General features: G+C 27.6%; 1 protein-coding gene across 1 annotated transcript; it reads left to right on the top strand.

Moving 5' to 3' along the window:
- The first annotated feature begins 2,769 nt into the window (after window positions 1-2,769).
- Window positions 2,770-9,929, top strand: LOC109594554 (beta-1,3-glucan-binding protein-like). Its single transcript, XM_020009773.2, has 2 exons — window positions 2,770-3,353; window positions 9,126-9,929. The coding sequence occupies exons 1-2, from the start codon at window positions 2,999-3,001 to the stop codon at window positions 9,593-9,595; spliced, it is 825 nt and encodes a 274-aa protein (XP_019865332.2). The 5' UTR covers window positions 2,770-2,998; the 3' UTR covers window positions 9,596-9,929.
- Window positions 9,930-13,035: the final 3,106 nt, after the last annotated feature.

The following is a 13,035-nucleotide window of genomic DNA, read 5'->3' as shown; positions in this document are numbered from 1 at the left end:
CTGTTTCCAGTGAAATTTGTTTAATTGCGAAATGCGGAAATGCGCGTTATGAATTTAGCAAAGTTCCCCCCGAATCCCGTCCATATCCACATCCCCGTCGAAAATGGAATAGGCTTGTAATATCGGAACTCTCGGCATTGAGCCGGTGGTAGGCAGGCAGGCATTCAATGCAACAAAGTTTTGTGTGTGCGGGGGCACTAAGTGCACAGTAACTGTAATTGTTATAGGTAAAGTTTCGGTGGTGATTTTATATTCGTGGTCTGTTTAATACGACCCAACCATAATTCCAACTTGACGTCTCTTCTCGCTACCCGAAACTCAGTCCCAGAAGTTTGCCTGCTTGGTCCATTGAAAGACCTACTGCCAACTTACCGTGACGTGTTCACTTCACTCCTCTTTGCGAATAAAAACCTATAAAGCATGCATATTCAAAAGATAATGAGATAACTTCGCAACTTCGTCCCCTCGCACCTGCCATGCCATCGCTTCTTTAAATTCATTATCCCCCGCCTCAGGTTACTGTAGTTCGTTTGTTCGGAAAATCGTTTTTTTTTTTTCATTCAAACACCGATACTGATCCCTACTTTTTTTCCGTTCCACTATTAATTCAAATAAAATTCCTTCCATCAATTTACATTAAAAGACAATTTAAGAAATCAATTTATTTTTAATTCCGATTTAATTTATGGGGTTGTAATGCCATTCCATGCCTGCAATGTTTCTTTTCGTGCCGTTTATTTAATTTATTGTGCTAGATTTGATTTCTTGCAAGAAGTGACGGTTTTATTGATAGTCTTTTTTATTTATCGCATTACTTTAGATTATACTTTATTTTATGAATGAACTAGATTGACAATTTTAAATTGCCTATTATAATTGAAGTCTGAATTTCAGGTTATTACGCTTATTAAATCAAATGCATAACTGTGAATGTATTAAATAAAAAAGATACACTGGAGATGCGTTATCAAAATCAGACTCCAAACTAACATATTCAAAAAGAAAATATTTGGGGTATTTTAAAACTTTTATTAGAATCTTTATTTTCATACAACTTGCTTTCGTATGACACACGGCAGAAAAACTAATTTTTTGTATTTCCTCTTAAATATTGGTCATATTTTGGATCCAAATCGTCCACATAATTGCATAACTATTAGGAATTTGTTTGATGTCATCGACGATCAACATTCTGAAACAACAACAACATGAGATGCCAGAAATATTCTGATCCATTGATGTCTTCGTGTTAAATTCCTCCTCATGGATAATAAACATTATATGCAAATATACGTAATGATATGTGTTCAAAATTATTAAACCATGTCAGAGCATGCCAAACATTACTATCTTGTTTCAAAGACATAACTCTAGTTGGCTCATATCATAAGAGACATTGCTGGAAAAGTTATGGAAGCTCCTGTATGGAAACCTGATACGAGAGCATTTACATGGAGTGACGACACTTTTCTCTGTTGTATATTGAACTCTGGTATCTAGTATTCAAATAGAACGGAATACGTGTATTATAATTACACTGCTCATGGACCATACATGTATTCATTCATAAAGTCACAAAAAAAGAACTTAAATGTAGTCTAATTATTTTTAATTTTCGTAGGCTTTACTTGAAAATACTTAATGTTTTGAATTGTGTTATGTATTTAAGAATGGATCGTTAGTCATTATCAAAAAGTCTGATATCTATTCTGTTTGCAAAACAAGAAAATTGATGCAAATATTAGAAATAATTATAATCAATCGAAGGTTGATTGCATATTACTTATAATAATTATTATTAAAAATTAGATGGTTGCATAACTATAAAAACATTGGTCAAAATCGGAATTAACTAGTTTAATTTTAGATGAATTTTAGAAAAACTATTTTATCAAAACCAGACTGTCGGTTTATAATTATAGTTCATTAAGGATTCAAGGTATTAAGTTTATCACGTCAAATGTATAACTGAGAATGAGTTAATTAAAAACATTTTTTCAAAAAATATTAAAATGACATTGAATTTACAATTATATATTTTTTGTTAATTTTGTATTCTATTGTCTGTTCAGGGGAGATTTTTTTAATTGGTGCCGTCATATCCGTTTTGATAAAATTTTTATTAATTTTTTTGCGCATTCTATTATAATTCTATTTTTAATCCTACCGTAATTATGATTAATTATAATTTCTGTAACCTTTTATTTCAGAATTTTGTGAATCCCCCAAATTTATAAATATTTGCCGGTTGGTAATTCCATTGTTTGATTACGATAATCATCATTATATTATAAAAAAGTGATTTAAAAATTTTACTTATATAATAATTAGTTAGCATTGATTATTTTTTATAAAATTTGATGATTTGAATTAATACTCAATTAGATTGAGAAGAATTGGGTGGTTAGCCATTATGTAATTATAATTTTAACCTTTTACTTCTCGAAATTCATTGAGGTTTAAATCTTTACTCAGTATTAAAGATTTCTAACCACAAAATAATAAGAAAAATTGAAAAACAGTATAATTATTGTATCTTTACAAAATTGTTTTCAATAGGTAATTAGGTAGTTTCTATTTTTATAATTTGGTATATACAGATGTATTTATTTATATTTATATAACACGTTAATATTTATAAATGGCATGTTTTCGGAAAACACCAAATTAATTTTTTGAGACAATCTTTGACAACCAGTTTTGCAGTCAGAATAATCTCAACTTCAGATTGTGAAGGTCAACGCCTTTGGCGTTGTCGACTGACTCACTGTATGGTGAAGCGGAGTTCGAGAAACACGCGATTCGGTACAATATAAATTCTGAAATTAGCGGAAACACAAAGCCCCACATCACCGACTGGTAAATACCAAATAAAATCCATGTTATCGCAGTTAAACTAATTAGACACCAGTCCGTTATATCGCGGGCGTGTGTTCATTAAAACTTATTTATCGTTGTCTCTGGAAACTCGTCAGTCGGTAAACAAAACCAGTGGAATATGTTGTTGGTGTTTGTGTGTGTTGCGGCCGCCAGTTTGGCCAGTGCCGAACATGATCAAGGTCTCTATCAGGTCCCGGACCCGACCATCGTTACACATCCCCGAGGCTTCGAAGTCAGCATTCCAGACGATGATGGCATACAATTGTTTGCGTTCCATGGCAACATCAATAAGCCCTTAGAGGGATGGGCCGCGGGCACATTCTCCAGGGATGTGCTCAAGAAGACCAAGGATAGATGGGTGTTTAAAGACAAACGCACCAGGCTGCACCCCGGAGATACGATCTACTATTGGCTCTTCGTCATCAAAGACAATTTGGGTTATAGATACGATGACGGCGTTTACACAGTTCCAGGTAAGTGTTTGTGTTTTAATAATTGAATAATTATGATGTTCTAAATTACTTAAATAAATTACAATAATATTATATTGACCGCATTGAATTAAAAACGACAACTAATGTTGCACAAACAAAATCAATTATATCACTTAAGTTTAAATAAACAAATATTATTAACATTTTAATTTATTATTGTTTGACTGTAAATAATCTATTACCACACATGTCTCTTATCTGTAACGAAGATATAATTATTTTTTAAAATAACATGACAAATTTAAAATTTGTTTATTTTTATTTATAATTTTCTACTACGAAGTCTCTTTTGTGTATTGTTGCAGAGCGTTTTATAAGTATGTTTTAAAAAGATTGACGGTAAAATTAAACAATATATATATTAAACTTCACATGAAGCTCTATATAACATACTAGAAACGGGAAAGGCTTAAATATAAAGCTGCTTGAAGCTGAATTCTCTGCCAACTCGTCTGGAAAATATGCATAGAATAAAAAAAAGTTAAGCCCTGTTAACAACATGGATTCAATAATCGTCCAAAAAATAAAAAATATTGGATATGTTTTAAAACTGTTACACTGTAATTAGTAGGGAAAGAATGGCGTTATAAAATTCATTTTAATATAATTAAAACTTTAATCAATTAATTATTTTATGGATACATACATTTGCAAAATTATTTTGGATTCACGTGTAACACATGGGCATGCAGAAGTATGATTCGATGTTGCGTGAGGTTATCAAATTAAAAACTTGTTTAGATCGAGTAAAACATTCTATGAAAATATATGAACGCTGTTGATCGTAAAAATTATAATTATAAAATGGGTATTAATTTTTCCGACAAGTATTATTTAGAACTGTGTGATTTTAGGTATAATGAAGGGGAATTACTTACGGCTGTATCCGTAATCCATTATAATATAATATTAACATGTTTTTATACTTTAATTAAAGATAAAAACATACCACTACTATAAAAGTTTTACTGATTATAAATAGAAATTTAAAATTAAAGTTTTGCTGTGTTTTAAGTTTAATTTAAGGATTATACAGGTACAAAAAGGGCTTTAATGCTTATTATAATTTTCTCTGCTACTTATAATTTTTAAAACACGATCAGCATAATTTTGACCAGATTTAAATATTACAATAGAGTGTAGTGAACATACCAAATAGAGAAAAATTCACTGCAATGAACTCACACAAATTAACATTAGTCTCTAAATAATGAGCAAATTATGCCTCGCTAGAATAAATGGGACAAATGCACATATTACTTTCCAAAGAAATTCTACCAATAAGAGTATTATTATCAAAATGCTCCGAGTCATCCCACAGTACATGCACTCAAGAACACAGAGTAATGAATTATCGTCATGTACGTACATTCCTCCACTAATCTGACATAAAATGTAATATATTACAAAACTATAACTTGGTTTGTATTTGTTGCTAAATCATGAAATTCCCAACAAAATATCTACGTTTTGCTTTAGATAAAATATGTGTATGGTATTTTTTAATGAAAAATGCCTTTATTTTAAGTATTTGTTTTTTGACCATATCTCAGTTTATTCCACATAACCGTGGTAGTAATTTAGTTTTTAATATATGGGGTGTTTTCTATCGAGTAATTTTGATCGATTTATTTGTAAACATTGAATAGTTTAGCAATATTTGGATTTAGAATAATTATGTTAACAAAATAAAATTGTACAAAAATAATCATTCAACGTACTCTATTCAAAGCTAAAACAGCATATTTATGTTTATTTATTTACATATACCAAAACAAATAATATATATTTGAATAGTTTTATTAGAAAAGTGTTCTATTAATTTAATTTATTAAATTTAGAAAAATGTTGCTTAATTTATTATATTCCTTTCCAAATTGTTTCAAAATAAATTATTACATGTAATGGAGTCATGAGAGTACAACTTATTTTGTAAATTATAGAAAAATTCATTTTAAAAAAGGTCGATAGAGCATGAAGAAAACGAACAAAACTCATTGGCCTTATTTTTTTCTTTTGTTAAACACATTACTACTTTTGACAATTATAATGTAAAGGTTTGAAAGTGATAAATTTAATTAAACTGAGTCTGTATTTTAAATTCATAAGACCTGACAAAAGCATACATACTAATAATGAAAACCATCTAGTCTATTGTTTGGTATTATTAAATTAATATCACATAATTTGTTTTGTTTCATTTATTTAGGCGTTTGTTCAAAATGTTGTTCATAAAACTAATGTACGGCATTGTTTGGTATCGTATAAAGGTAATCTCCATTGTGGTAAATTATTAAAAATAATATATTTGTTTTTGTTATTGAGGACATATGTTGGTCTTTGTTTTAAATTGTTGTTGTTTAAAAACTTAAAATGAGGAAATATTCGCAATTCTCAATAAAATTGGTTTACATGTAGTACATATTAGGTTCTGTAAAAAGTATTTACATCTTTAAAATCATCTTTCATTCAGTGACAAAATCTGAGTTTGTGGAATTGAAAAAAAGCCTGAGTTTTGACCTTCTCTTCATAATTAAATAGTGTACTACGTAAATTGGACAATAAAAAAAATAAATTATAATCGCATGGAGAAATATTTGGATTATGTGGTGAATGATGTGGAATTTCCCATTTAATATTTTGAAGTTTAACTTTCTAATGGGACATATGGTAAGATCTTGTGTTGTCATGAAGAAGTTGGTCTTTTCTTAATTAAAGATGCTAAGTTATTCATGAACTTGGTGAATTCACTATATTTTATTCATATAAACTTTTGTGTTTCATCAAGTTTACTGTTTTCAACCCATTGTTGAATGTTAATGGTTATTTGCAAACATGTTGCATCAAAATTTCTTTATTAATATAAATAGGACTTCTTTCGGAGCGTTGTTCACATTCACAGCAATCGTTGCCAATTTTAAATGGACGAAATTTAAGATTTTGTATCTTCATCACTTCCAGAAGCTGATTTTTGAACTTTCAAAGCAAGTTAATCATTTAAATACATAATTTATATCCAAAATATATATAAATCTACTTTTAATTATTGCATGAAGTTTTCCAATTTTGTGTAACTCTTCATTAATAGTAAAATAACAAAATAGCATAACTGGCTTTAAATTAAAACTATCAATTATAAAATTTGTTACATTTATTGCATATTCAACAAAATTTATTATTACTATATGCAAAATAGACTATAATTATAATTTTATTTCTAAATTAAAATGTACACTAATAAGGTTTGTTTTTCACTGAATGATTTAACATAATTATAAAAGTTAATACATCATGTACAAAAATAAAGCTTTCAATTGATTAAAAATTTCATTTAACAGGTTTTATTTAATATTGTAATAATAAAAAATATTAAATTATATGTTGAATTATCGTATCTACCACTATTTATTATAATACAAATATGTGCATGGTTTTTGTCAATATTTGTTATAATTGATAGTTTGCATTTTCAATTATAGCACATCATAAATTTTGGAAATCATTAATATTAATTAATTTGGAGCATATTGTATAATATTAGAAATAGGTATAGGTGAAACTGAATTTAGATAAGTTTGGTTGACGGAGTTCGTGGAACTAAAAAAAAGCCCGAGTCTTGACCTTCTCTTCATAATTAAATAGTGGACTACGTAAATTGGACAATAAAAAAATAAATTATAATCGCATGGAGAAATATTTGGATTATGTGGTGAATGATGTGGAATTTCCCATTTAATATTTTGAAGTATAACTTTCTAATGGGACATGTGGTAATATCTTGTGTTGTCATGAAGAAGTTGGTCTTTTCTTAATTAAAGATGCTAAGTTATTCATGAACTTGGTGAATTCACTATATTTTATTCATATAAACTTTTGTATTTCATCAAGTTTACTGTTTTCAACCCACTGTTGAAGGTTAAAGGTTATTTACAAATATGTTGAATCAAAATTTCTTTATTAATAGAGATTATAGGACTTCTTTCGGAGCGTTGTTCACCCTCACAGCAATCATTGCCAATTTTAAATGGACGAAATTTAAGATTTTGTGTCTTCATCACTTCAGTCATTGAGAAGGCGACACGCCGCTTCTGTTGCTTGAAGCCGATTTTTGAACTTTCAAACCAAGTTAATCATAATTTTGTATCCAAAATATATACAAATTTACTTTTAATTATTGCATGAAGTTTTCCAATTTTATGTAACTCTAAAATAACAAGGTAGTAGTAATAACTGGCTTTAAATTAAAACTATCAATTATAAAATTTGTTACATTTATTGCATATTCAACAAAATTTATTATTACTTTATGCAAAATATACTATAATTATAATTTTATTTCTAAATTAAAATACACACTAATAAGGTTTGTTTTTCACTGAATGAATTAACATAATTATAAAAATTAGTATATCATGTACAAAAATAAAGCTTTCAATTGATTAAAAATTTCAATTAACAGGTTTTATTTAATATTGTAATAATAAAAAATATTAAATTATATGTTGAATTATCGAATCTATCACTACTTATAATACAAATATGTGCATGGTTTTTGTCAATATTTGTTATAATTGATAGTTTGCATTTTCAATTATAGCACATCATTAATTCTGGAAATCATTAATATTAATTAATTTGAAGCATATTGTATAATATTAGAAATAGGTATAGGTGAAACTGAATATAGACAGGTTTGGTTGACGGTGACAAAGGGCTAAGTTTATTTTTTCATGCGACCCGCCACCGCCCGATGTCACTTACGTGAAAAATATATTCACAAGTAGTATTCAACAAAAGAGGCGTCAACAGCACCAGCCTCTTAACTTTAACGTTCCTCTCGAGTGCCCATTTTTAACTTTTTTACCCGTTAAGTGATACTGCCAATGCGTCAAACTGAAAGTAATAAATAACAATACAATACAAGACAAAATAACTTTAATATCTACTTAAATTCGTCTTCCACATACATAGAGTCTGTAATGACCATACAAAACAGCTAAAATTATTCAAAGAACTCTTAATATAAATACGTCTCCGTAAACTTGTAATAACTAAGGAAACTATTTACATAACTTCGGAATGAAATGTCCTAAACATATTTTAAACAACTTGCTGGAAAATGTGCAACGAAGATGCCATACAGTGTGAGGTGCTTAGTAGATAAATTTCTTAGGATTATGTATACATATCTCTCTTGTTTCATAAATGTAGGAAAATAAAAGTTATGTGTGTTAATTACTTCTAAAATAGTTTCAAAATTGGGATATTATTATAAATTATTTTAAATATTTAATAAGGTAATTTTACTGGGCAAGGATGATTATGTGTTATTAAAGTGTTTAAATGTATTAATAAAATAACAATTACATCTAAACAAACATGTTATGTGTTAAACTATAAATAGCTGTTTGTTTCGATTATGTAAATTAAGAAAGAGTTTCACTTCTATTTCGGTACATTTCTATGCAAATTAGTTATTTCACACATAGGAAGTCCACATGCATAACTAAATTTTGCCATCCACAAAAAGGGAATATATTTTATGGTGTATCAACGTAAAATATGCATATGTACATGTTTTAATACTAAATTTGTAGTACTACATTTTAAAACATCGTTTATGTAAATTATGCCAAAAATTAATAATATATGTACGTTATAATATTTAATAAATAAATATTTTGTGTTAATTGTATGTTAATAATAATTAAAAATAACAGGATGAAATAATCATTAATATTCCAATTTTAGTTACAGATGATGATTTCGAAGATGACATTAAAACTTCAGGAAAACCGTTTGAGGGGACTGAAAACTTGCCACCACTGAGAACCGAATGCAACCAAACAGTACTTAAATCTAAAGACGACTTGTATCAAGAAATCCTAATTAATATTACTAGCAACATGATTAAAAAAGACGAGCAAATAAAGGATCTCGAAGATAATAATACAATATTGAGGAAAATACTCGAAGACTCTCCCACTGCTTTATCATTGACTTTTGCGGGAGTTTTGCCTCCTGGTGAAGATGCGTTGTATACCGTTATAAATTTACTCAGAAATAAACTTCTGATTTCTGATGTAAAAGTGAAAAATGTTAAATATAATGACAATAAGACTATTAGTTTTGAAGTATTTGATTTAGATGACAAAATTAAAATTGTCGGTGCAGCTATTGATAAATTAAGAGATTCTAAAATAAAACTTATGTATTATTAGTTAATTTTAACAATTTTTTTAACTTTACTGAATTAATTTTATAATTGATTGACAATAGAATTGTCTAAAATATGATGTGTCAATTTTAATTGTATTTAAAATGCCTATTAATTAATATCCGTTAAAATTATCAGCAAACTGTAAGTCAAGTGCCATAATTTAAACATTGTACGAAAAAATGTTTTGAAATCAAAACATTATTTCTCTTTTAACCTTTTAATTAATTTAAACTTATAAATAAATTTTAAGTTCATCAACTATGGTGATAATCTAAAATGCTTTTATGGTTTTATTATAAACTGGTTTGTGAAATAAATATTTTATGTTTATTTAATATTCTTTTAAATATTTTCATCATTAGTGATAATTATATATAAAAAAACACATATTTGTTAGTTTTAGTAAACATATCATTAAATAATTTTTAGTCTTACTAAGTAAGAAGTGATTATTAAAAATAAAGTATATCAAAATAGTAATTTATTAATGAATTGATAAACTCTTTTCATATGTCATGACTTTGCTAAAATTTCTTAGTTCCATTTAAATAAATATTCAATTATATAAGCCAAGAGTGAACGTCTTTTAATTAGACACATAATTTCCCTTAAATTACCTCTTAATTCACAATTTAGAATATTACGGTTCCATTCTAGAAAATCAGCAAGTGTATTATGCGATTTCAGGAACCGCATTTCGTTTATTTCAAATTGCCCAAGGCTAATCATTTATAATTTTGCGAGAATATTAAATTCGAATGCTCTGAAGAGAGAATTGTTATTTCAATAGAAATTGTTCTTTTCATTCCGTGGTAAGTACTTAGTAAATTTCCCTTTAGCACATTTTAAAAACGCTAAATGCTCGACTCTTTTTGATAAGTGGATAATGTTCCGAGCAATTTATTGCAAAATTTTAGCCACTTTCAGTTGGAAATGCGGTTATCTGCGTCCAGCGTGTTCGTTCGTTCTTTACAAAAATGTTGCATTGAACGGATTATAAACTATTATTAGCGGAATGAGCCGTAGGTGGTTAATGTACTGGAATATGAACACTTTTTTTCATTTACCCAAAAATTTGTACAGGTTATTATTTATATTGTAACTAAAATTGTATTTCTCATAAAATATTTTCCTCGCAATTAGTTTGAAAGGTAGTTTAGATTAATAATAGTATTTAAATATTAAATTTTAATTGTTTTTAAGATAAATATTTAATTCGAATTAAATTTTATGACATTAACTTCCTCTGAAAACCAGAGAAATAAATATAACGAGAAGCCTCTAATTAGAAAAAGGGTAATAAAAACAAGTGCAATTGTAAGGTGAGCGGAAACATTTCAAAATATACGGATGAACAATTCCATTTCTATTAATAAATAACGACAGTAACTCCTGAACCGGTAATATGTCGCTAATTATTTGAAGTAGTGCAATTAAACGCTGGAAATATAGTCGTATCGTTGAATTGTCGGGTCGGAGCAAACATGCAGAAGGAACAGTGGAAGAAACCAATATCTGGAACATCGCAATGAATTTGAGATGAACCGCCCATTCGAGCGTAAATGCTTTACAAAGAAGTATTTATTAATATTGGAGTTGATTCGAAACGAATACAAGACATTTACAATGAAATAGTGGAATCCACGAGATTAAAGCAATAAAGTACGACCCTGCAGATTCCTTCAATTAAATTGAAACAATAAAGGAATATAAGAGATGTATCGCCAACGATAATAAATCACGGTTTTTTGCCTTCACTTTTATTGAAATGCTTTTATTTGTGCTTTAAGTGCGCCAACATTTTATTAAACATTTATTCATAACCAAGATCAATAGCTGAAAAGAATATTCGTCTACTCAGGCCAGTACAGTATATTTTATGGCAATATAATTATATTGAATTTTTTAATACAAATAAAAAATATATTTATAATTTAGAATTTTTATTAAAATTTTAAATTTAAAATTAGGAGAACTGAAATAAAATATGGAATTTTGAAATAATACATTGTCCTAAATCTTGAGTCTTCCGGAGTCCTTTATTTTTTATCATTTAATTATTAAAAAATATTTTAGTCGTATTAGCTTTTCGTATGGTTTATCTTTTAAGTTACTTTTTCATTAGACAGAAAGTTAAAAATTAAACAAATAAGTATGTTAATATTTTTCAAAAAAGTCTTTTATGATTTTTTTAAATACATAATCACATATTTTCTTTTCTCATTAATTAATAAATTGTAATAAATTAGTTGTCCGAGTTTTCTTTCATATTACGTCAAAACTGTCATCTGAGACAAAATTGAAAATCAGAATAATAAAGAAATTATTAAATAATTGTATATAATTGTTTTAAATCTATTAAATTTTTTTACAGTTTAATTTAATGTTTTTTATGTAAAAATTCAACATTTCACATTTTTTATGCATTTCAATTAATAAAAAGTAATAAGTCAGTTGTATTCTCTATCATGCTTTATTTACTTTATGAGAAAAAAGTTGTCTCTTACAATAATTTCCCTGTGTTTAAAAAGTATTGATTTATAAAATGTACAGAAGGAACAATCCTCGTAATACATTGCACTGAAGTAATTTTAAGGTGAACCTAAATAGCACAAACAACCAACAAGAGTATATTTCGCAATAGTGGTGAAATTGTAGATGTTTTCATTTACGACGGCAATTTATTTCCCATTATAAATCAGCGAAACTATAGTAACAGTTACAAAGGCAGAGCTATTATCTTTAAAGCTTTTTAGGAAGACAATAAATAATAACTAATGTTTTCTGCTCACGTAACTAATCTATGAAAACAGGATCCCAATAACTGGCAGCTCATCGGAAGAAAAATGCGCCAAATTAAAAATTCGAGACGAACCCGGAGAGAAACAACAACGAGTATAATAGGAATGGAAATATTAATGTTGAATTGCTGAAGTGTGCACAGAATGACATTCAAATTAATCTCTAAAAAGGATTGTATTATAAAGATTACTTTTAATTTTTTAAAAGGTTTTTTCTACTTAACAAATTGCCACAAATGTGAATTTGAATCCATTTAATTAAAATAATTTCACATAAATAATTCATAGTAACGGTTTTATTAATTATCAATGCAGGTAGTTTTATTAATTACATGTTACAATTTTATATATAAACAAATTTACTTCAATATTTGTTACGAAAGTTTCAAATTACAAATAAATAAGCGGAAACTGGAACGTTAATTTAAATAAAACCAAATGTGGAAGATAGGTACACAATTATCCTAAAAGCTTACCCTCTTTATTAAAAGTTTATAGGATTTGTCGAATCTTGGTTGAAAACAGAACGATGGTTTACTTGTAATTTACAGCGATACATCAGCTTGATTTTAAGTGAAATCGACAAACCTATAAAGTTAAGTAAATGCAAAGAAAAAAATATGGTCTTTGGAACTGAAGG

Source organism: Aethina tumida, chromosome 7, assembly GCF_024364675.1.
Source record: "Aethina tumida isolate Nest 87 chromosome 7, icAetTumi1.1, whole genome shotgun sequence".
Taxonomy (NCBI): Eukaryota; Metazoa; Arthropoda; class Insecta; order Coleoptera; family Nitidulidae; genus Aethina; species Aethina tumida.
The sequence above is the reverse complement of the archived record's forward strand: the minus strand, read 5'-3'. Positions and strand labels throughout refer to the sequence as shown.

Excerpts from the sequence above, each read along its gene's own strand:
- LOC109594554 (XM_020009773.2), top strand. The coding sequence starts at position 2,999 with ATGTTGTTGGTGTTTGTGTGTGTTGCGGCCGCCAGTTTGGCCAGTGCC. Across the intron at positions 3,354-9,125 it reads CGGCGTTTACACAGTTCCAG|TTACAGATGATGATTTCGAA; the intron begins GTAAGTGTTTGT and ends TTCCAATTTTAG.